This window comes from Dermochelys coriacea, chromosome 6, assembly GCF_009764565.3.
Source record: "Dermochelys coriacea isolate rDerCor1 chromosome 6, rDerCor1.pri.v4, whole genome shotgun sequence".
Classification (NCBI taxonomy): Eukaryota; Metazoa; Chordata; order Testudines; family Dermochelyidae; genus Dermochelys; species Dermochelys coriacea.
This window is the reverse complement of record NC_050073.1, coordinates 22,300,821-22,325,420: the sequence shown is the minus strand read 5'-3', so window position 1 is coordinate 22,325,420 and position 24,600 is coordinate 22,300,821. Positions and strand designations below refer to the sequence as shown.

Sequence of the window (24,600 nt, the reverse complement as noted above, 5' to 3'; positions counted from 1 at the left end):
CATGCAGGAGGCACTGGAAGGGAGATGGAGGATCGGGGATGGGGTGCACTTGGGGGAGGGGGTGAAAAGAGGTGGGGTGGAGGATAGGGCAGGCCTGGGAGGGTGGAGTGAGGGTGGGAAGAGGCAGCGGTGGGGACTTGGGGAAGGGGTGAAATGGAGGAAGAGCCTGGGGCTGAGCGAGGGGTGAGCATCCCCAGGGAAAATCAGAAGCCGGTGCCTGTGGTCATAGGCCTTGAAACTGTGAAGATTTACACACATGCTTAATTTATGCTTGTGTATAATCTCACTGAAGTCAGTGGGACTACTCAAGTGTAATAAATTAAGCACATGTTTAAATTTTTGCAGATTTGGGGCCACAGACAGGAATTGGATCAGTCCCTTAGTCTCTCTGCATCTTTTTTTCTCCCCTCACACCGCCCTCATCAGTAAACTGGAAAGAATATACTTATCTACTTCAGCAAGGGGATATGAGCATTAGTTATTTTAAAACTACTTTCAGTTTTACTCTTAAAATTCCTGAAAAAATTCTTCCTTTGTTCTACCTTTTTTTTTGTTTGTTTTTAAGAAGCAATTTGCTTGCCCAAAACTTTCCAGCAAGGTGGGGTGGGAGTGGAGGCCTTGGAATATCTCCATCTTCCTCAGAACTGATGATAAAACAACAGTAGGTGCCTGCTAGGAACAATAGGTGTTAACTTGCTGCAGTAAAATGGCTATTTAATCTGTTGACTAATACATCAAGTTATTTCTGCTGTTTCTAGTATTTGAACAGTGCATTTGCCCATTAATTTATCTGAAATGGGCCCAGTTTATAACAGGGAAAACTTTTCAGGTGAAAATGTCCAGATTTTGTTCTTTTTTGTGATACTTCTGTCAAAGGGAAGGGGAAAAAATGGTCATCTTGGCAGAAGCACTTCTAACTCTGCAACTACCAAATCTCAAAATAATAGGGACTTTGCATGGAGCAAGGCCCTGAATTGCCTTTTGCTTTATTATTTGTCTTACAATAGTGCCTAAAAGCCCCCAAATCAGGAACTCATTTTACTAAACACTGAATAACCATATAGTAAGAAACAATCTCTGATCTGAAGGGTTTGCAATCTAAGCAGACGAGATAAAGGATGGGAAGGGCAACAAAGGTAAACAACAAAATGACTTGCCCCAAAAATCACAGTGACCAAACCAAGAATAGAACCCAGGTGTCCTGAGTCAAAGTATAGTCCCCCATCTGCTAGATTATACTGTTACCTTTCCAAGGGAAACAAAACCAAAACCACTCCTTTCTGTCATGTATGAACTTTCTGTTGAGTTTCTTTAAAAAATGGATAAGAACAGTATACAACCAAGGCCTAGTCTACACTAGAGCAGCTTTCCATGTAACATTTACTTCCCCAAACTATTTTAAAACATATTGTGTCCACTTACAAAAAGTGCTCCAAATAGTTTACAAAGGCACTAATTACCATTCTGATAATGCTTCAACGGGACTTAATAATGATTGAACCGCCATTGTTTCAGTGCCAGCATGGAGACAGATTAGCTGCCACAGTTCAACTAGTACTCTACTAAGTCCAAAGCTGATTGCGAAGAGTTACAAAAGGATCTCTCAAACTGGCTGACTGGGCAACAAAATGGCCGATGAAATTCAATGTTGATAAATGCGAAGTAATGCACATTGGACAACATAATCCCAACTACACATGCAAAATGATGGGGTCTAAATTAGCTATTACCACTCAAGAATGAGATCTTGGAGTCATTGTGGATAGTTCTCTGAAAACATCTGCTCAATATGCAGCAGCAGTCAAAATAGCTAACAGAGTGTTTGGAACCATTAGGAAAGGGATAGATAATATGACAGAAAATATCATAATGCCACTATATACATCCGTGAAATGCCCACACCTTGAATACTGCATGCAGTTCTGGTCATCCTTCTTAAAAAAGATACATCAGAAATCGAAAAGGTAGATCAGGGCAACAAAAATGATTCAGGGTATGGAACAGCGTCCATTTGAGGAGAGATTAAAAAAACTGGGACTATTGAGCTGGAAAAGAGACAACTAAGCGGGGGCAGGATATAGAGATTCATAAAAAATCATGACTGGTATGGAGAAAGCCAATAAGGAAGTGTTATTTACCCCTTCACATAACACAAGAGCCAGGGGTCACCCAATGAAATTAATGGCCACCAGGTTTAAAACAAATAAAAGAAAGTACAACATAGTCAACATGTGCAATTCATTGCCAGGGGATGTTGTGAAGGCCAAAACTATAACTGGATTCAAAAAAGAATTAGATACATTCATGGAGAATAGACCATCAATGGCTATTAGCCAAGATAGTCAAGGATGCAACCCCATGCTCAGGATGTTCTTAAGTCTCTGATTGCCAGATGCTGGGACTGGATGACAGGGGATTGATCACTTAATGATTGCCCTGTTCCGTTCATTCCCTTTGAAGCATTTGGCATTAGCCACTGTCGGAAGACAGGATACTGGGCTAGCTGGACCATTGGTGTGACCCAGTCTGGCTATTCTTATGTACTACTGTCCCACAATGCACCAGTGATCTTGAAAATCTTCCAGCATGCATTGCTTCTTGAAACGGAGCTGGAAATGTGGGATAAGAACCCACAGGGCATTTTAGCTAAAATGGTTTAAGACAGAGCTAGTGTAGCTATCAGGCAAATCTGCAAGCATTCTTAACACAATTCACTTTGGCTAGCATGAATGCAATGAACAATTTTTGTTTAAACCAACTTTATACAATTAGTTCAACCACAGTCATTACTGCTCGCTAGTTGTAGATAAGGACCCAGAGTCCCCTACAACCGCAAGCTGTTCAGCCCCATCTATTATGGGACTCGGTTACAACAAGACAGCAGACCAAAAGAGTTCAAACATAGGGCAGAAGACTATGCAATGCCTCTATACTCATTCCCCTCTTATTTTTAAAAACTACTCTTTGGAAATACTTTTAAAAAATCAAGCGAACAGAGAGCAGGAAAGATATATGAGCAAGGGAAGTAGTGGATTGTCCAGTTCTTCATGTCTTCAGATTAAGACTGAATGCCTTTCTGGAAGACAACCTTTAGTCAAACATATTATTGGGCTCAATGCAGGGTAACTGTGTGAAATGTAATGGTCTGTGATATACAAGAGGTCAGACAAGCTGATATGATGGTCTCTTCTGGCCTTAAACTCTATGAATTTATGAAACATGGTTCGGTTTTGTAGTATATGAAGGATCAAACCATGTTTTAATCACATTGAGTGCTACTTCCTTGTAATTGAATCTGCAAAAAGTGCATTTTTCTATAGCATATTTAAGATTATATCAACAAATTAACTGATGAGGAATATGGCATGCCTTGGCAGCCAGAAATACAAGAGGAAAGTGTGATATAGTGTTACAGATCTAAACCTGCTTTTTCTTGTAACAAAAGGTCTCTTATAGGTAGCATAGATTATATATATATAACCCTTCAGCCAGGTGGAGTCGGCAGAACCAGGGCCGGGTTCAATATCTAAGGGTTCCTTTTCAACAATACAACACAGAACCAGCTCGAGCCCCAACCCAGTAACCTGGGAAAATTATACACCACCCCTGGGCGCCTCTCAGAGGCAATACTTCCCCACTCGCAAGCCAGAGTCCGAGTCTAGAAAAGAAACTTTTAATGAAAGAAGGGAAGTCACCCAACATTAATTAGGGAAATGCCACAAGCAGGATTCATAATCATTAAACTATGAGCAGGACACCCACCCCAGACTACGTGTGTGGGGCAGTGTCTTCTGCCTCGTGTTCTTGAGTTCTACAACCAAAAGTTCCTTTTCTGTGCCCCCCTCTGCTCCCTCACCATACCCCACTCATGGTGGTTGTCCTTGGTCAGTGAGGACCCAGGGTTCAGAGGTGCAGTTGTGAGAGTTCACTTCCGACCCGGGGAAGAAGGCATCTTGCTTGCTCTGCCATCTGAGCACTTACTCTGGCTGACCACTGCACCAGCCATGGTTCTTCTTTGCTGGCCACCGCACCAGCCGCTGTTCAACTCGCTGGTTCCCTTCTGCCACCTGTCTCTCTGCTGTGACCTCTGCAGGTCAGTCTCTTCGTGATTTTCAGCTCTGAGGCTGGGCAGAGACACTGTCCCACCACAAGTGATTATCAAGTCTTTTGAGCACTTAAAATAACAAAAGACTCCTAATGGAGCCTATTTATCTCTATCTTTGATTAGTGGGGAAGAACAGGTTAAACCAGACTGGGAACCCTTAGGGAGAGTCCACTCCTCCTGGCTGTTATATCTGTTCCCACCCCTCTCTACTTTCACAAGGGTCTGGCATTCAAGCCCCTGGCTTAATGAGGTCCTTTTAGCTGAGAGTGACCTCCTCATTTGAGACAGCACAGTTCTGCTTTCCTTTACTCAGACAATAAAGACAACAACACTGATAAAAACATTTCACTACCCCTGCATTCAGTTCTAAAGTGATTTGTTACCCAACACCAGCCAAAGTTGATTACTAGGAGCTGTGCAGCTCCTGTCTGCTAGATACCTATGCAGAGTAGGTGTGCACGTAAATACAGTTTGCTCCAGAAGTCTTTCCCCCTCCCCAACCTGCTGTCAGGGGGAGGGGGAGGGGAGTTCATTCAGATCCTGCTTACATATATATTGGTAGCACAGATTAAACTGGAGTTTACAGAGCTGGTTAAGATTTTCTCTTATGCCCCCGCATTAAGTCCAGGACCAAAGATAAAGGCAGATTCAGTGTTGGGAGATAGGTGTGTTTTTCAACTAATATCCATGGTCCTTTCAAAATCTGTCACTATTTGCTCAGAAACAAATAAATCACATTGAACAATAGTCATGTCAGATAGGGAAGATTATGCTGGAAATCTTCCCAATTAGAATCAGTCCTGAATTTTGGCCAGTTGAACACAAAGTGACAAAGAGGCTTTCTGAAAAGAGAAAGGTTGGGGCAGAGCCATGGCTAAGGTGAAGAACTCTTACAAGACCTAAAAACCAAGGGTAAATTTTAATTTGTATGCACCTCAAACACCTATAAATTAAATAGTGGCGGAACCCTCTGACATAATGCATTTGTATTCTGCTCAAGTGGTGCTATTTCCCTGAATATGTAGAAACCAATGTGGATAGTACAGGAATTTCCACACACTCACATTCTTCCTGCTTTGCCACTTACCTATCTGTTTCAGCTGGAGATCTAAGGCAGATGTCTCAGTAACGGAGAGAGCACTCCAAAGATTGTGGCCCAACTACTGAAGGCCATGCCTCCTCCACTTGCATTCTTCAACCATACCATGAATAACATTGGTGACAAGTACTCATCTGGTGATCCATTTTTGCTGTCAGGATGCTCACTTCTTTATTCCAAACTGCAGCTAGAATAAGTTATGCATGGCAAGTGAAAAGAGGTTCCCATCCAAAATGTGTACGGCTGGCCAGTGGGCATAAAAATCACGTTTATTGTGGCTCTGAATTAAGAATAATGGGTGGATCTGGGCAACTGTATATACTTCAGTAAGATCTACAGTGCCTATTTTTGGGATCACAAGTCCTGTAAATATGCCCTTTCAGACAACTTGTCACAATTTTGACCATCTTTACAAAAGGGGATTCTGACTGGTCAGAATGTGGCCCATTCCTGAGGAGAAACTCATCTTCGACTTTGAAAAAACATAAGGTCCTATACAATTCTAAGCAATCTGAGTGTATTTTTTGTTATCCAGAACAGTTTGTAATACTGATCTTGGGGACTTATCAGAAAATGTATGAACTATGGCAAATGAAGAAGTCACTTCAACTTATCAAATCATTAATAAAAACAGTTCAGATGTCTCAATGGTTATATGCAATTATATGATTATAGTACTGCCTGTAATTTTCCTTATTATTACTAAAGATATCAATAAATTGTTTCATAAAAGTTCATCTGCTTCTGCTACTCACTTTCAACATGAAGACAATCTTCCAAAATACTTGGTCTATACGAAGTTCAATGATGAGTTTGAACCTTTGTTTTTGGCCCAAGAACCAAGATAGACGGTTTAAATCATAAAGAGATCCAAATTATCCTGAACTGTCAGGCTACACTTTCCTGTCAGTTACAGCAGTGTAAATCCAAAGTAACTTCACTGAAAAGGAGTTGCTCTGGATTTACATTGGCGTAACAGACAGCAAAATCTGATCTCTTCTTTCTTGGGTGGTTTTTCTGAAGGAATAAAAAAAAAATCAGATGTGGGGGAAAACTGGAGAGAGAAATGGACATGCTCCTCTTTTACACTATATCCCTTTACTTGCCTCCAGCTTTAAGGCCTCTTATACCACTGGCAGAGCAATCTTCAAGAATGACTAGGACCCTAAATGTCAATGGTTATTTGACCCCATGCTTCCTTTGGAAAGATATCAGTCTTCCTCCTTGAAGGACACACTCTCCTGCATACGAAGAGTTATGTCAGAAAGGATTTAGGAGCTGGTACCATGTTTATGAAAGGAATGACTGGATCCAGATCTGGAATAGCTAGTTGTAGACCTGAGAAATAACCACTACAGGTTTGAATCTTTTAGAGTAGCAGCCGTGTTAGTCTGTATTCGCAAAAAGAAAAGCAGGTACTTGTGGCACCTTAGAGACTAACAAATTTATTAGAGCATAAGGTTTCGTGAGCTACAGCTCACTTCATCGGATGCATTTGGTGGAAAAAACAGAGGAGAGATTATATACACACACAGAGAACATGAAACAATGGGTTTATCATACACACTGTAAGGAGAGTGATCACTTAAGATAAGCCATCACCAGCAGCAGGGGGGGGAAAGGAGGAAAACCTTTCATGGTGACAAGCAAGGTAGGCTAATTCCAGCAGTTAACAAGATATCAGAGGAACAGTAGGGGGGGGGGGGGGGGAGAGAAATAACATGGGGAAATAGTTTTACTTTGTGTAATGACTCATCCATTCCCAGTCTCTATTCAAGCCTAAGTTAATTGTATCCAGTTTGCAAATTAATTCCAATTCAGCAGTCTCTCTTTGTCCTCACCCATAACTATTTCACATTGGGGACAATGTATACCTTCAAATCAGCGGCACTGCAATGGGTACCCGCATGGCCCCACAGTATGCCAACATTTTTATGGCTGACTTAGAACAACGCTTCCTCAGCTCTCGTCCCCTAATGCCCCTACTCTACTTGCGCTACATTGATGACATCTTCATCATCTGGACCCATGGAAAAGAAGCCCTTGAGGAATTCCACCATGATTTCAACAATTCCATCCCACCATCAACCTCAGCCTGGACCAGTCCACACAAGAGATCCACTTCCTGGACACTACGGTGCTAATAAGCGATGTCACATAAACACCACCCTAATATCGGAAACCAAACTGACCGCTATTCCTACCTACATGCCTCTAGCTTTCCATCCAGATCATACCACCGATCCACTGTCCTACAGCCAGCTCTACGATATAACGCATTGCTCCAACCCCTCACAGGGGCAAACACCTACAAGATCTCTATCATGCATTCCTACAACTACAATACCACCTGCTGAAAGTGAAGAAACAGATTGACAGAGCCAGAAGAGTACCCAGAAGTCACCTACACAGGTACAGGCCCAACAAAGAAAATAACAGAACGCCACTACCATCACCTTCAGCCCCCAACTAAAACCTCTCCACGCATCATCAAGGATCTACAAACCTATCCTGAGAGGATGACCCATCCTCTCACAGATCTTGGGAGACAGGCCAGTCCTTGCTTGGAGACAGCCCCCCAATCTGAAGCAAATACTCACCAGCAACCACACACCACACAACAGAACCACTAACCCAGAACCTATCCTTGCAACAAAGCCCGTTGCCAACTCTGTCCACATATCTATTCAGGGGATACCATCATAGGGCCTAATCACATAAGCCACACTATCAGAGGCTCGTTCACCTGCATATCTACCAATGTGATATATGCCATCATGTGCCAGCAATGCCCCTCTGCCATGTACATTGGCCAAACTGGACAGTCTCTACGTAAAAATAATGAATGGACACCAAATCACGTCAAGATTATAACATTCAAAAACTAGTTGGAGAACACTTCAATCTCTCTGTCCTCGATCACAGACCTAAGAGTGCTATACTTCAACAAAACAGCTTCAAAAAACAGAGTCCAACGAGAGCTGCTGAATTGGAATTAATTGCCAAACTGGATCAATTATTTAGGCTTGAATAGAGACTGGGAATGGATGAGTCATTACACAAAGTAAAACTATTTCCCCATGTTATTTCTCCCCCCCCCCCATCCCCTGCTGTTCCTCTGATATTCTTGTTAACTGCTGGAATTAGCCTACCTTGCTTGTCACCATGAAAGGTTTTCCTCCTTCCCCCCGCCTGCTGCTGGTGATGGCTTATCTTAAGTGATCACTCTCCTTACAGTTTTCAGAGTAGCAGCCGTGTTAGTCTGTATTCGCAAAAAGAAAAGGAGTACTTGTGGCACCTTAGAGACTAAGGTGCCACAAGTACTCCTTTTCTTTCTCCTTACAGTGTGTATGATAAACCCATTGTTTCATGTTCTCTGTGTGTGTATAAATCTCTCCTCTGTTTTTTACACCAAATGCAACCGATGAAGTGAGCTGTAGCTCACGAAAGCTTATGCTCTAAAATTTGTTAGTCTCTAAGGTGCCACAAGTACTGCTTTTCTTTTTGTGAATCTTTTAGGAAGAGTTTAGAACAGGATTTTGTTGAAGGTGGTTTCTGAATGTATACAATATCACACATCAATGTGTAAAGTGATGGCTTGTAGATCCTTTGGCATGAAAATGTGTTGTGTTCAATGTTATTAGTACTGAGGTTACCTGCCAGAAAGAAAATGAAGATATGATTCTTGGAAGATTTGGGGTGCTGGTGGCAGAGCTTTCTTGGTAGCAGCCCTGTGCCTCTGGAATATTTGTAAGCACAAACCTGGTTCTTTAGAAAGAGCTACAGTACACATCTTTTTGCCTTTCTTCTCCACAGATTAAATCCGTTTCACAGCTCTCTACTTAAGAGGCAGGCAGAACAGGTGGATGGAGGTTGGTCCTCTTACTGAGATCTTGTGTTTCAAATAAGGCATGCACACACCACGGTGAACGGACCCAGAAAAAATACCAGTCTTTCTGGAATGTACCAGTCTGTGAAGTTCAGAAACAAATCAAAGGCATAGCATCTCTGTCCTGTATTTTATTAGGAAATTAACAGTCAGATTAATAACCTGAAATTACACAGTGAACCTCATTAAAAAAACAAATTCAAAATCATCGCAATTATTTTTGATTTCTATAAAACATAATGCCCAGAAATAGTCCCTGTTTACATCTGTAAATTTCTAAACCCTTAAAATGATCTACTGTATAGCAGCAAGACTGAATAATTTTAACAATCGGTATAAGGAGATACAGTATGCTTTGCTCTATAATCAATTGAGATAAAACATGTTAGAAGATGAAATGTTTAAAACAAAGCCCAGACCTATTACCTATACTACCCTGTGAGCTCAATTCAATCAATATGCACAAGTATTTCATATTACTCATATGTTAAGTGTGGTGAGGTTAACTATGTAATATTAAGTGGAGCATCAGTTTTGCAATCAGTTCAATTCCTTTCAATGTACAGGACTAAATATTCAGATCTTTGATTTTTATATCTATTGCTAAACAGTAGAAGAGTTTGTGAACCCATCTACTCTCCTCTTCAATTTACCTGCAATAACCTAGTCATTAATTTGGCCTAATATTTGTTTTGTAATCACCAATTTTCGGTCACTCTCTCAACCAGGGTGAACTTCATCCATGTTTAGAGAGCCAATAGCAGACTTTCAGAGTAGCAGCTGTGTTAGTCTGTATTCGCAAAAAGAAAAGGAGTACTTGTGGCACCTTAGAGACTAACAAAATTTATTAGAGCATAAGCTATTCGTGAGCTACAGCTCACTGCTCACGAAAGCGTATGCTCTAATAAATTTGTTAGTCTCTAAGGTGCCACAAATACAAGGACTTGTGCACCATTTAAGTCCCACTGAAGCCTTCAAAGTGATAGGCTTTGTGCTGGCTTTCTGCACGGGGGTGAATTTCACTCTAAGTCACCTAAGTCCAAATCCTGCTCACCTCACTCATGTGAGTAGTCACACTGGGCCCAAATTCTGCTTTCATTAATACAAAAATAAATGTGGAGGAACTCCATTAACTTCAGTGGAGTTACTCCAGATTTACACTGGCATAAATGATGGCAGAATTTGGCCCACTGACTTCAGCAGGGGACTACTTGTATGAGTGTGACAAGCGGGATTTGAGCCTGAATGACCAAGTCGATGTGAGTCTTTGGTTTAATGCGTGGTCCCCTAAATTATGGCCTAAGGCTTGGGGTGTTGAGGTATTTCCTGTTGAGAACTGAGTGTTTTTGAGTCCCTGATTCAGGAAAGCACTTAGGCATGTGCTTAAGTCTATCCCAGTCAGGAAAAAACATTAAGGACTTAATGTATCCTGCTAACATGCTGTACCGACTAGAGATGCATTTCTGATTGGGGCCTTGGTTCCTATGGGAGCTGTGGATGCTCAATAACTGGCGGATTCAAGCACTTGACCAGCAAGATCCAGTTGCTTTAGACTTTTGCATGTATTTACTTGTAACATTTTTTGGAAATAATGGTACAGAAATTAGATATAAAAAATATAAAAGCAGTGAACACTGGTTTTTAAAAGATCTTTCTGGACAAGCACATTTAGATAGTTGTGTTAACATTTATATATAAACTCTTTGGCAGCAGTTTTCTAGAAAGCAGAATTATTTTTTTTCATTGCAATATTTTATCCTTCTGCCATGAAAACTTCATATCTTAAAAAATCTATAGCACTTTCCTCTATAAATAGTATTGTTTCAGATTAACCACTACTTCTTCCCTGAAGAAAAACAGATTAAAAAGAAAATCTAGTCATTATCTGATAAGTATTTATGTAACAGAAAAAAGAAAATAGTTAACTGTGCCGTTTGTCATTCTCTAGAATGTCAGTGGTATGTTTATACAATAAAATCAACATGTTACCCCATTTTGCTTTAAAATCTAACTAGTAAACTTATATTGCTATCAGTAGATTCATAAACAGAATGCACACATTGCTATCTAAGTTCAAGTATTACTAATTTTCCTTTAAAAGGAGCCATAAATTCCTTGCAATTTTGCCTGTCTTTTATATTGTTTGGTCTTGCAGTGCCATGATGAATTGCACTCGACTGTTCTTGAACAAAATAAAAATGGAACTTAAGAATGTACTGTGCTGTACAACACAGCACAGAGGCCTTGAGATGTGTTAGCTTGATAAACCTTCATCTGATATGAGTGACTGTCATTGGAAGGAGTGTTTCGGAGGCTAGAAATATTGATTCAGTAGTCATGTGTGTTCCATATGGCTGATAAATTTAACTCTTTCCAGATTCACAACCTTCAGTTCCATTTAAAAAGGGAAAAAACAACCACCTGTATTTCTACCATATCAGGATATCTCATCTTGGATTCTTCTTGGTATTGTCAGTTGTTCATAAGTGGGAAGGGTGTTGTTAGGGAGGAAGCGATCTGAGCTAACAGGGTTGCTTCTCTGAGATGATCCGTTACTGCTTTGGCCAGCCTGCTGATTGGAAACCAGGTGATGCAGCATATCTGTAATGAGGTTCAATTTCTGGTCCATTTGCATTACCTACAAAAACAAAGCAAAACATTGTTCAGTGTCAGAATTTGAGAAAGTAATAAGAAGACATGGCATAAGTATGACATATTATAAATAGTTTTTTCATAAATAGCACTGGCACAACTCCCTCCTATTCATGTAAACTTCTGTTACTAAAAGAAAACCAAGATACTGAATCCATTCATTATGATAGGAGCATATCTAAGCGTTGGTCTGAGAGAGGCTTGTTAATATTCTAGCTAGGAATGTACAAGTGCTAGAGGAATCAGGTTGTTAAAGAGCAAGATCCACATGTCAAAAGGGAACTGGGAAGCAGAACTTAGTGCTGAAGAGCATAATTAAAAGTGTTTTTTTTTAAAAGAGCATAAAGACAAACTTCTAAAATGTCTATCTGTGCTAACTGCTTTAATATGCAAATTCCTGCTCTACTTGGAATGATCTTTTTGTCAGACACAACTTGTGACTGAAACTTGTATTGTGTTCTTTGGGCCAGATTCCCAATGGCATAACAACCCCTTGATGTGACCCCAGGCCACAAAATGCCAAGCAGACCCCTGTCTGAGGGGAAATCCCTGCTGGTGCAAATGCATGGCAGCCAGGTCCTGTGTCTGTGCCCACTCCCAGTCCAACTTAGTAGGTTTACTGGGGCGGGAGAGAGGGGGGTGCACAGGGTGTTGTGGAACTCTGTTTTGACAAACCAATCCTCCATTGGCATTGGGTCCATTAAAGGCCCTTTGTCAATGGTGCATTTTAGAGCAGCGCTGTAGCTGCTCTAGGTTGCACTGGGGCCAGGGCTAGCCTCAGAATCAGGGAGAAATAACTAGCTCCCTACTGCCCCTCCCCCACCCCATATCTCCACTGTACATAAATTTCTTCTACTTTTATTTCAAAAATTATTTAAAAAAGAGAATCTGCTGTTTCAAGAAATATAATGGCTGGCCCATGCCAGGTGACTTGGGCTCGCAGGGCTTGGGCTAACAGGCTGTTTATTTGTGATGTAGACATTTGGGCTCAGGGTGAAGCCCAGTCTCTAGGACTCTGCAAGGTGAAAGGATCCCAGAGTCCCTTAAACAGCCCCTTATCCCAAGCCCCATGATTGCGAGTCAGCTGGCCTGGGCTGGCCGCAGGTGTCTAATTGCAGTACAGACGTACCCTCACAAGGCTACAATTTGAGAGTCTGGTTTCCCCCTTTCTTCAGTAAGAAAGTAATCCGTAGCAACCCTTTATGTGGATAAAACTTCCCCCTGTTTCATGACAGCTGTACTGGCTGTGCATTGAGGGGGCAGATTCAGAGCTACACCTGCCCCCTGCCCACCTACATAAGAAGTAGAGTAATAGTCCTATAGAGGCGGCTGTCCTGCAACAGAAGTAGCCTGCTTAGGGCAGCAAGAAACAAACCACAATATTGCCCTATTTGGATCTAGAGATCATTGCAGTCCTAAGATACTAAGAAGAGATACTATTATACACAAAGATGTAGCAGATTTTACAAAAAGAAAAAATAACCTGATGAATGATGACAGAAAAATTGTTGCTCAGAATATCTGCTGGAAAGTAGTGGAAGGTATTTAAAGCAGCACAAGGTGAAGCAATCTATGTATGTCTGGCTATCATCCAAGTAACAAACAGGATGGTAAACAACAATAAGACTGAGTAATACCTGGATAATTTCAAAAGACACTACAATGTTTTTCCACTGTAGAGAAAGTGCTGTTTTTAATCAAATGCTTTGTACAATGAGTGGGGAAGCAGATATAGAAAATTCAAAAATATGAGGTGCCAGGGATTTATACTTTGCAGCTGTTTTTGAAAACATTAGTCAACGCATCCTAGTTGGTATAGAAAACACTGGAAAGACTGGATGGAAATGGCAGTTGAAAGATGAGATCCTTAAAATGAAGAAGTTCAAGAACATATTATGAAAAACTTCTAAAAGGAAGCAGAGATGGAAAATGGTGGAATTTTACTAAACTTTGGTTTCAATCTATTAAACACTGGTACATTCCCTCAGAGAAAGGTGTATCTTCTCCGAAATGCATCCACTGTGGACGGTCCATTGAGGATGCTTCTGGGCATGATAGAAAGCACAGAGTTGGTGTGCAGAATATCTCAATCTCGCATCCCCCACTGCCTGAATATCACTTGTAGAATATTTCTATCACTTTCCCTGGCCCATTTGATTAAACTTTGAAGAAGTCATCACCGAAAGCTACAGTCTAATAGCAGTCTTAAGATGCTAAGGGATAACTATTTCTATAAACAGAAATGTCATTTATTTACTTATCCTAATACTTTCTGAGAAGAACTGTGCACAGACTTCTTCCCTCTCTCTCTCTCTTCTCCCCCATACTCCCTCCCTTCAAACAGGGATCTCAGCAGAGGAAACTCTGACCAAAAATGTACAGAACAGTATATATTGATGGTGCTCTTGCAATGGTGAGCTATTCAGCACAACAGTGGATTGGACTGAGGTTCTTCAACAGCTGTGCATCCCAGGACGAAATACGGAAGAGTAAGTGAGATATGAATACCCTTGCTCGGAAATCAAATTCCCGGAGTAATTTTCTCTAAGAACCAAGTTAGCTGCTGCAGCTGTGCAGTGCGAGGCCCACAGAAAGCAGAAGAAAGGCTAATTATTATTGAGCTGAGTCATATGAGATTAAAAATAAAGGCCTTACTCCATGCCCCTGCTTATCTGTGTAAACCTTTAGAACCACAGGAGAGAGTTTGTACAATGAGGTGGGGCTAGTTGGTTTTATTTATTGGCCTTTAATCTGTTCTCTTTTTAAATAAAGAAAAACATTTCCTAAGTGAATTTAGTGCCCGTGAAGGGCTTGATCCAAAGTCCATTGAAGTCAATGGAAGACTTTGGAAGTCATAACTTTCCACCGACTTCAGTGGGCTTTGGATCAGACTCATAAACAGCTGGATTGACCGCTCCAGAGGCTAACCCCTTCCTTCAGATACTGCAGGGAATGGGGCGATTTAAGTTTCCCTATGCTACTCCACTCATGTGGCTCATCCCTCTCAACCTTTACCCTCTGTTGAGTCTGCCAATGGGTGTCTTCCATTAGGAACTTGGCTAAGACCAACAATATATTTCATGAAAGCTAAAGAACACCCATCAGAAGGCGAAAGTTTTGTGTTGCCACTAGCCTTTGATGTATTGGAACCAGCGGCCCTGTGGCGAAAGACTTGCATGCTAGCATTCCTCAGACTTCCTGTTTTCATCCAAATATTAATCCATAACGTATCTCCGCAAACTACTATTCATTTGCTTCCATCAAAGATAATTGCACTAGTTACAAAACTATTACAGTTAAGTAGTAGTAACAGTGCCTTACTTATGAAACGGATTTCAATATATTTAACATATCTTGTATAGAAATGTAAGATTTCCCCTTGAACCATGCTTTCAAACACATTTACTTGATTAGAAATTAACTATGGTGCCAAAAAGTGTAATAAAAGCAAAGCAAACAGAAAAACTGCTGATGTTAGTATAATCTCAACTCCTCTGGACAACTCTGATCCTTTTACTTAAAACAGCAAACTGTGCTAGTAAAACTGAAAAATAACTCGCACTGATTTTGTTTCTTTTATGTAAACACCAAAGAAAGTGCTATTGGCATGCTTGAGCTTTATAGAAAAAGAATATGCAAAGTGTATGTGATCAGATGCTCTAGATGCAACTCATTTTCACTGTTTGTATGTTTGCATTCTGGAGAGTCGCTGGGAGCAGGCAAGCAGTGGTTTGAAATCTTTTTTGGAAATTATACACCAACATTATTCTGAAGTCACACACAGGAGTTTCTATGGATGAAAGCAGCATTCCCCCACAAAAGAATAAATGCCCTCTCCTTAAAAAAGGCGTGTGACCAAGATTCATAAATTGACTTCAATCAAGTTAAGCAGATTTATACCATTTTAGGATCTAGCTCATAGAAACCAATCTAAATCTTCATGAAGATACATTAAACTGAAATCATACTAAAATAGCTTTGCTCAAAGACCTGATGGTTCAGAGAGCAAATCTGGGATCACTCATCATGAGTAAATGTTACAACTATATTTACTCTCTCATTCTGAAGAAGTTATAGGGGTGTGTGATTCACCATGAATCACAGAGTACTTTTCACCATGAACCACAAGGTACTCTTATGGCATGTTTTCAGAAAAAGCTGTTTAGTTCTACATAGTCAGAAATAAAATGACATGCCAACTTTCAAAAAGGTTCCAAAAAGCATTCCAGGAGGTGTTAGTGAACAAGACAGAAATTATTCTTGTTGGGGGGGAGAGGGGAGAGAAAAAAGTCAAGAGTAATTTGTCTTAAAATTCAATAGACCTTTATACTCTTTGCATTTTAAAGATTCTGTAATTTTAAGCATCCATGACAAACTTACAGTCAAATTCAGAAAATGAATTATAACAATTAAGCAGATAATAGTCTAGCGTGAAAGCCTCACTCCAACTCTGGCTCCTTGACACCAGATAAAAAGGTTGCAGTGACAAAACGGGGGCTGTAATAGCCCCAGTTGCAGCCAGATGAGGATTTCCTGATGCAGCCACCATGGAAGGCTGCCTTCTGAGGACCCAGCTGCAAACCCTGATGTAGGGAATGAGCTTGGGGAGGGGCTGGGGCAGGAGAAATGTTTCAGGGAGCAGCGCTGTAAGCTGTGGAGAGTTAGGGCAGTGCTGTGGCTCACAGGGATAACTTAGACAACCCCCCAGGTTTCCTATATTATGCTAAGGGTCCTGTAACAGCTCAGGATCGGGAGGGTGAAAATGAATTAAAGCTGCTTTAGCTCCTCCTACCCTTTGCTCTGAATTCTGTCTCTCTTAGAGGCAGAGCTTAGAATCACCCCTCAAGTTTTTATTTAAAGCAATTACTTTAGCAAAAAATTAAAGAGATCTTCCTCTGTAGGAGTTAGGACAAAAATGCTGAGGCATAATTATCTATGTTCTTAACACAGTTGAATGATGCAACAGACACCTTGGATTGACACAACAGAAATGTTCAGCATACACGGTATCTGCATAATGCTATTCAGTTAAATCTAGTGACTGCATTTGTGCTTAGAACAGGAACACAGGAAAAGTGTAAACAGACATACAGTAGTAGCAGAATGTAAGCTACACAATAATAAATGAACACTTGGATCTTAATACCAAATATCTGATGGTTTCTAAAGACCAGTGTCCTGATTCTGCAACCCTTACTTATCTTGAGTAGTAATTATTTTGTGAGAATAATCACTGAGGGCTTATCTACACCACGCAGTTTTTAGAGACAAGGCTGTGTCAACACAGCCTTGTCGCTAAAAGTCAGGGAATGTAAATGCTCTTTTTCAGTACTTTGTTGGCACTTTTGCCAACAATATACTTCCAGCCCCGTGAGCGACGTTAGCTTTGTTGGTAGGAGAGCACTTCTGCCGACAATACACGCGTTCATACATATGTCGGCAAAACTTTTGTCTTTCGCAGGTGTGGGGCGGGGGAGCTTTTTAAAGTACCCATGAAAGATAAAAGTTTTTTCTACAACTTCACAGTGTAGACAAGCCCTGAGTTTAATGGGACTATAGATTACCCATGTAAGTACTAGTCAATGTGTTTAAGGGTTCTGGGAGAAGTTGGTAGATGCTTATACTCCCTTATGGCTTCCTATTGAAAAATACCTCACTGTTTTTTATTGTGCTGTATCTCTCAGCCATGATTTACTCCTAACTCTTTGGTCCTCTGAAGAGAAACTCCACTTTTAGTTGCTCCTGTGCCTTTCTGTGTCACTGCAGAATCCTCTCTCCATTCTTCACTCAATACCAAATTCTGGAATAAGCCAACATTTTCTCTGACAAAAACCAAACTTTTCTGTTCACTTTGGGAATCGCACAATCGTCTTCAGATGGGCAAGATTCTCAATTGAAGGGACGATCGCAACAGCAAGACTCACAGGATTCCTTAAATTAGTTTATGCAAGCACATGTGGAAAGGATCCTGCATCAAACTGTGAAGCTTTCTATACTGCTCTGTGGAAAAGGAATGGTATATCTGGAGCTAAACTTCCTTTTGCCAGCCATTGTTCTAACTGGCTAAATTATTTTGTGGTATCAGATGTCTAGTCTGTTACATATTTTACGTAGGTTTCTTGATAATACATGGAGAAGTTCCAGAGACCCAGTTCTCTAGTTCCTTTCTTATCAATTTCGCTGTTTGTAGTATCTGAGCACATAAAGAAGCTTGTGTTTAATTCTGCATTTGCTCCCATCCAAATGACCATGGAAACATGGATTTCCAGAACAGTTTTTTGGTTATATCAGGGGTAGGAAATGGAAAAAATAGAAATCTTGGTAGCACATTAATTTCATTGCTTCTATTCTACCTGTGGCAGCTAGTGGTAGAAATCTGACTTAATTTGTTTAATGGTTTCAGTATTATTATAGAGGTTCTTATTGATCAGTTGTGGTTCCAAGACACCAGAAACCTTCTTTATTCCAGTTACAGGACTCAAGATTCCTGAGAATTGGTGCCCTCTTATCAGAGCTCCTAATTTAGATTTGTTTACTTTGTAGTCAGAGATTAGGTTGAATGCTTGCAGTAGGCTAAGGCCAGTCACTGAAGCGTTTATAGGAGAATATCATCTGCATGAAGAGAGATTTTCTTCTCCAGACCATCTATACTTTCCCCCGAGAGTTGTTGTCCAAAGAAGGGTGGTCTGTGCGGGGTGGGTGAGGGACAGGGGAAGTCAGACCAAAGCAGAAACCCTCTCCCTTGATACACAAATCCCTGGCCTTAGAAAAAGAAACACCTGAACATTTAAGCAAAAATTAGAAAGTTTTATGTGCTTTACGTAACATGTTTCTTTGCTATTCAATAAAAATAATAGTCACCATAGCAACTGCCACATAAAAATGCTACCTTCGAAAAAGAAAGCACCTTCAGAAATAAAGACACTTGCTACATACCATGTTGGATTTTATAAAACTCACAAGGCCTAAAGGTAACTCTCCTGCACAAAGCTGTCAGTGTTAATCTCTCCCTCACTTTGAGGATACTAACAGTTTTGTCAGTAAAGGGAGACTGGTGTTGCTCCAGTCTTGCTCCACAATTTTATAGCTCTAAAATAGGAACGCCTGAATGCAGGGTTTTTTTTATTTGTAACTGTTAAATCACTGCTACCAAGTCTCCATTAATCAGTGCGTGACAACGTGTGTTTTCAAGTGTGCAATGGTGACTGTGGAGTGGAAAGAAACTTCCAACTCACCAGGTGTGGATCAGAGCTCAAACACAACTTGGATTACCGTGAGGTATTTTCTGTACATATAAGACAAGCATTGGCTCTGGTTCCTAGGGACTTATCTGGATAACAGGCTGAACTGCTGAGCTGTTAAAAAAGACTTGACTTGATACTATAAATTCCTCACACGCTCTAAGGAAATTAAGTTTTGTCACATACTTTTCTTAACTTTGGCACAAAGTTAACAAATTGATAAACCAGTTTCTGAGAACCAACACCCGATTTTCTTGGATGGTACCACACACTATATCCAACACCAACATCTGTCCATTTGATCAATGGCTGTAGGGCTCTTAGCATTTTAAAATAAATGTTTTCTTGACTCAGATGTACTGTTCAGCTTCTCCAGTAAAATCTTCAAGGCTCCTGATATTCAAGCTATGGGTAATGAGCAAATAGGGTAATATTTTAAAATGAGATGTTTAGTTTTATTAAAATTTAGGGAGGAGTAGGAAAAAGGAAATCTTAGTAAGATGGGTTTTAGTCATAAGAAAGGCTATTGAAAAATAAGAGTCACTGATTGTGATCTCACTTACTAAAGCGTAAATATATTTAAGGTACTTTACATGGCCCCCATCACCACAGTATTGGAGTGCTTCACAATCTTTAATAGAAAAGGAGTACTTGTGGCACCTTAGAGACTAACAACTTTATTTGAGTATAAGCTTTCGTGAGCTACAGCTCACTTCATCCGATGCCACAAGTACTCTTTTTCTTTTTGCAAATACAGACTAACACGGCTGCTACTCTGAAACAATCTTTAATGTGTTTATCCTCAACTCTTCTGAGAGGTAGGTAAGCACTGTCCTCTCCATTTTACACATGGGAAACTGAGGCACAGAGAGACTAATTAAAAACTTGCCCACAGTCACACAGGAAGTCTGTGGCAAAGCAGGGTCTTGAACCAAGGTCTCCCAGAGGTCCCCCAACCTAGGCTTATGCCCTAACCACAATTCCTACTCTCCCAAATGCTGAACTGAATGAGACCAATGGAGTTAGCCCTGTGTCTAACACTGATATGATCTCTTACACTTACATTTCTTTACTAAATAAAAATGCCTCATAGCTTTGACCTTGCAGGTTTTATGTGAACAAAAATCACAACTGCTTGAGGCCTTTATTCAGAAACCCCAAGGGAAAAACAAACTCCACAAGTTTATGCTAAATAATCCAATTCTTATTTGTTACACAGTAGTAATTTAGCACAGTTTATTTAATGTGGACATATTTGTGCAATATTTTTGGGAGAGGATAGAGAGCTATTTTAATCCTATTTTTCAGAGAGCCATATGAGATTCCTCTTTAATTTTGTTCAGCTACGTGACAAATAATAAAATACTTGCTCTGACAAATTAAACACACAAAATCACTTTGAAAAAAACATTAAATGTTGCACTCTAAGAATCTGTGACTTGCATGGAAACCAGCACTGAACACGTGTAGCATGTTTGAATGACTGCACCTTTTAAACACTGATCTCTGCAATTTCCATGAGGTAAATAACTCATCAGGAAAGCTAGAGGAATGACATGTGCTCTTCCCCATGATGCACAATCAGATAAAGCACTTTATATAGTACGAGAATAAGGAATATTGTACAATGGAATTGAAGACCTTCATAGACTATCTTTGATCCTTTCTGGCCACTCACACAAATTCATCTACGCTCCTTTATGTGTGCATGTTTCTGACAATGGTTAGAATGGCAAGCACAACATGTAACTGTTAAAAGAGACTGTGATGCTGTACTACATATTCTTTATGGAAATATGCTTATGATATAGATATGGCATAACAGATATATTTTATGCAAGATGTGTCATGTAAGGTATCATTGGAAAGGTTATGATTTACTGAATGTGATTATCCAATATGTATGCTTGTATCATTTCTGTATCTGACGTTAGGAATATTGACCATGTAGCTGCAATTTCAGATGTGTTACTTTGGGTGACACCCACAACTAGCCCTTCAGGTACAACAACGAAAAGCTAGACAGGGCTGATGCAAAGACAATGGACTGTGAAAGAGTTTAGTTTTCCTGTGGACGCTCCACACAGCCTACGAGTAATGGCTGATATGACCCTGCAGAGACATGTGACTGAGCCACCTAGTACTAGACCCTTCCACCCTGCCCCCCACCCCCATGTTGGAATGCCAGTGTTTTTCCACTGGCAGACAAAGAGGTCCTGCCACACATAAAAGCTATATAAGGCAAGGGATGGACATCATCATGGTTCTCCTCTGACTCCCCGCCCAAAGAGACACGGGGAAACACCTGGAAGCAAGAACTGAACTGGGGGGAGAAGAGTTGAGCCCAGGCTGGAAGGGTATCTAGCCTGTGAGTAATAATACCTGAAGTTTCAAGCTGCAGGCCAGTGCAGCTGGCTTTCAAGACTCTCTGTAAGCTGCCTGTGACAATATTTAGGATGAGAAATTGCTATTTGTAACCAATTTCTTTCATGAATCAAGCTTAGTTTGTGTGTTTTGTTTTATTTGCTTAGTAATCTGCTTGCTATCCCTTTAACAAATTAAAATCTGGCTTTTATAGTTAATAACATTTGTTTTGTTTATTATTAAACCCAGTTTGTGCAACTTATAACTGGAGGGGACAAGAAGATGTGCATATTTCTCTTCACATTGAGGAGGAGGGCAAATTTTTATGAGCTTGTGCTGTGCAGATTTTTCTATACAGCGCAATGCAATATACATTTGGGTTTATCTCCCAAAAGTGGTGTGCACGCGAGTGCAGGGTGATTCTTCTCACACAGAGCTGACTTCAGCCCTACCTGTGTGCATGTGTGTGCTGCAAGAGACCAGAGATCCTAATTCAGAAAAACAGGAAGAGGGAATCCAGGCTAGTGGAGCAGGAGAGGCTCAGTAGAACCCCACTATATCAGGTAGCATCCCAGACGGGGAGAGTAACTGTCACAGAGAACTGCAAAGAAATCTGTCTTTTTGTATACGTGTTTGTGGCTTCTTGATCATGTAGAAAAAAGGCCCCAAAGCCTGGATGACAAACTGGCAGGGCTATGGCATGACATATACAGAAGAGGAAAACGTGGTTAACTGAGATGGGATGTGATTTTTAATAAGGTTTAGTTTTATGTTTGGCTTTGTTAAGGATGTTATGTTAAGGATCTAAAAATCTCTGTCTTGTTAATGACTGAGCAAAACTCTCAGTTCACATGTCTAGGTCATTTAAGAAGGGTTCCAATAAAACCAGGGAAAAACTGATAGTCCGTAGAAACTTTTTTTTCCTTATTGAGGACTGTGAATGAGTGTGTGTGTGTTAGTGTAAGAGATTCCTTTAAGACCTTCTTCATACATTGTAAAAAAAATAAAAATAAAAATTAGGGTTGTCAAGCAATTAAAAAAATTAATTGCAATTAATCGCGCTGTTAAACAATAGAATGCCATTTATTTTAAATATTTTTGGATGCTTACTACATTTTCAAATATATTCATTTCAATTACAACACAGAATACAAAGTGGGCAGTGCTCACTTTATATTTATTTTTGATTACAAATATTTGCACTGTAAAACCAAAAAAAAGTATTTTTCAATTCACTTCATATAAGTACTCTAGTGCAATCTCTTTATCATGAAAGTTAAACTTACAAATGTAGAATTATGTACAAAAAAACCTGAAATCAAAAATAAAACAATGTGAAACTTTAGCGTCTACACGTCCATTCAGTCCTACTTCTTGATCAGCCATTCACTCAGACAAACAAGGTTGGTTACAATTTGGAGGAGATAATGCTGCCTGTTTATTGTTTACAATGTCATCTGAAAGTGAGAACAGGCGTTCACATGGCATTGTTGTAGCTGGCTTTGCAAGATATTTACATGCCAGATACGCTAAAGATTCATATGTCCCCTTCATGCTTCAACCACCATTCCAGAGGACATGCTTCCATGCTGATGATGCGTTCTACTTGATAACGATCCAAAGTAGTGCGGACTGACCCGTGTTCATTTTCATCATCTGAGTCAGAAGCCACCAGCAAAAGGTTGATTTTCTTTTTTGGTGGTTTGGGTTCTGTAGTTTCCACATCAGAGTATTGCTCTTTTAAGACTTCTAAAATTCCACATCTCATCCCTTTCAGATTTTGGATGGCACTTCAGATTCTTAAACCTTGGGTCGAGTGCTGTAGCTATTTTTAGAAATCTCACATCCGTACCTTTTTTGCATTTTGTCAAATCTGCTGTGAAAGTGTTCTTAAAATGAACATGCGCTGGGTCATCATTTGAGTCTGCTATAACATGAAATGTATGTAGAATGCGGGTAAAACAGATCAGGAGACATACAATTCTCCCCCCAAGGAGTACAGTCACAAAATTAATTGACGCATTATTTTTTTTAACGAGCATCATCAGCATGGAAGCATGTCCTCTGGAATGGTGGCTGAAGCACGAAGGGGCATATCTGGCACATAAATACCTTGCAACGCCGGCTACAAAAGTGCCATGTGAATGCCTGTTCTCACTTTCAGGTAATGTAAATAAGAAGCAGGCAGCAGTATTTCCTGTCAATGTAAACAAACTTGTTTGTCTTAGAGATTGGCAGAAGAAGAGGTAGGACTGAGTGGACTTGTAGGCTCTAAAGTTTTACACTGTTTTGTTTTTGAGTGCAGTTATGTAACCAAAAAAAAATCTGCATTTGCAAGTTACACTTTCAAGGTAAAGAGATTGCACTTCAGTACTTGTATGAGGTGAATTGAAAAATACTATATTTTTGTTTATCATTTTTAGAGTGCAAATACTTGTAATAAAAATAATAATATAAAGTGACCACTGTGCACTTTGTATTCTGCATTGAATTGAAATCAACATCCAAAAATATTTAATAAATTTCAATTCGTATTCTATTGTTATAAGTGCAATGAATTGCAAATAATTTTTTAAATCACGATTAATTTTTTGAGTTAATCGCTTGAGTTAACTGCGATGAATTGACAGCCCTAATAAAAATTTTAAAAGGTACAAACTCACAATTTGCAGGTTGCTTTTATAAGAGTCTCTGAAAATATGACACAATGAAAATGATTTAACATATTGCAGCATCTTAATCATCTTTAAATTGAACTGATTCTAAGAAGAACCTGATGTGCTTTAGGAATTATTGCTCCCACCTATAGCTATTGCAAATGTGCAGAACCATTTTCAGACTAAAGTGATTTTACAGCCTAAAATGGCCCATAATTTCAAGCCCCAACATCAGTGGGCTGATTTTTAAAGCTGTGCCCCTCACACATTTATTTCTCAAGCATAGCCTCACAGATAGAACCACTTTGGCAGCCCAAGACGATGGCAGTTTGCTTTTCCTCCCCAATTCCTATCAAGGGGTTGGTGGATGGATTCTCTCATGCGAATAGGAAGGGTACCCAAACGGGGCCAGCACTAAGAACTCCCTCTTGGCTACTGGTGGATCACATGCAGCCTCTCCATTGCATGCAAAGGGCTATTAAAGCTTCCTGCCCTAATAAAAGCAGAAGATTCAAAAGCTAGCACACAGTGCTCAGTATGAGGAATGGGGCTCTTTCACAAGACAAGGGGTCCTCTTGGTCCAGAGAAGCAGA

At 40.1% G+C, this 24,600-nt stretch overlaps 1 protein-coding gene across 2 annotated transcripts in view; it reads right to left on the bottom strand.

The window, feature by feature from the left end:
* Nucleotides 1-10,032: 10,032 nt before the first annotated feature.
* Nucleotides 10,033-24,600, bottom strand: part of KCNQ1 (potassium voltage-gated channel subfamily Q member 1) — a 553,100-nt gene continuing 538,532 nt past the window's right edge. For both annotated transcript variants that reach the window (XM_038406492.2, XM_038406493.2), the window contains one exon: nt 10,033-11,731. In XM_038406492.2, the coding sequence (XP_038262420.2) occupies nt 11,531-11,731 (201 nt within the window). In that variant the 3' untranslated portion in view covers nt 10,033-11,530. The remainder of the gene's footprint in view (nt 11,732-24,600) is intronic.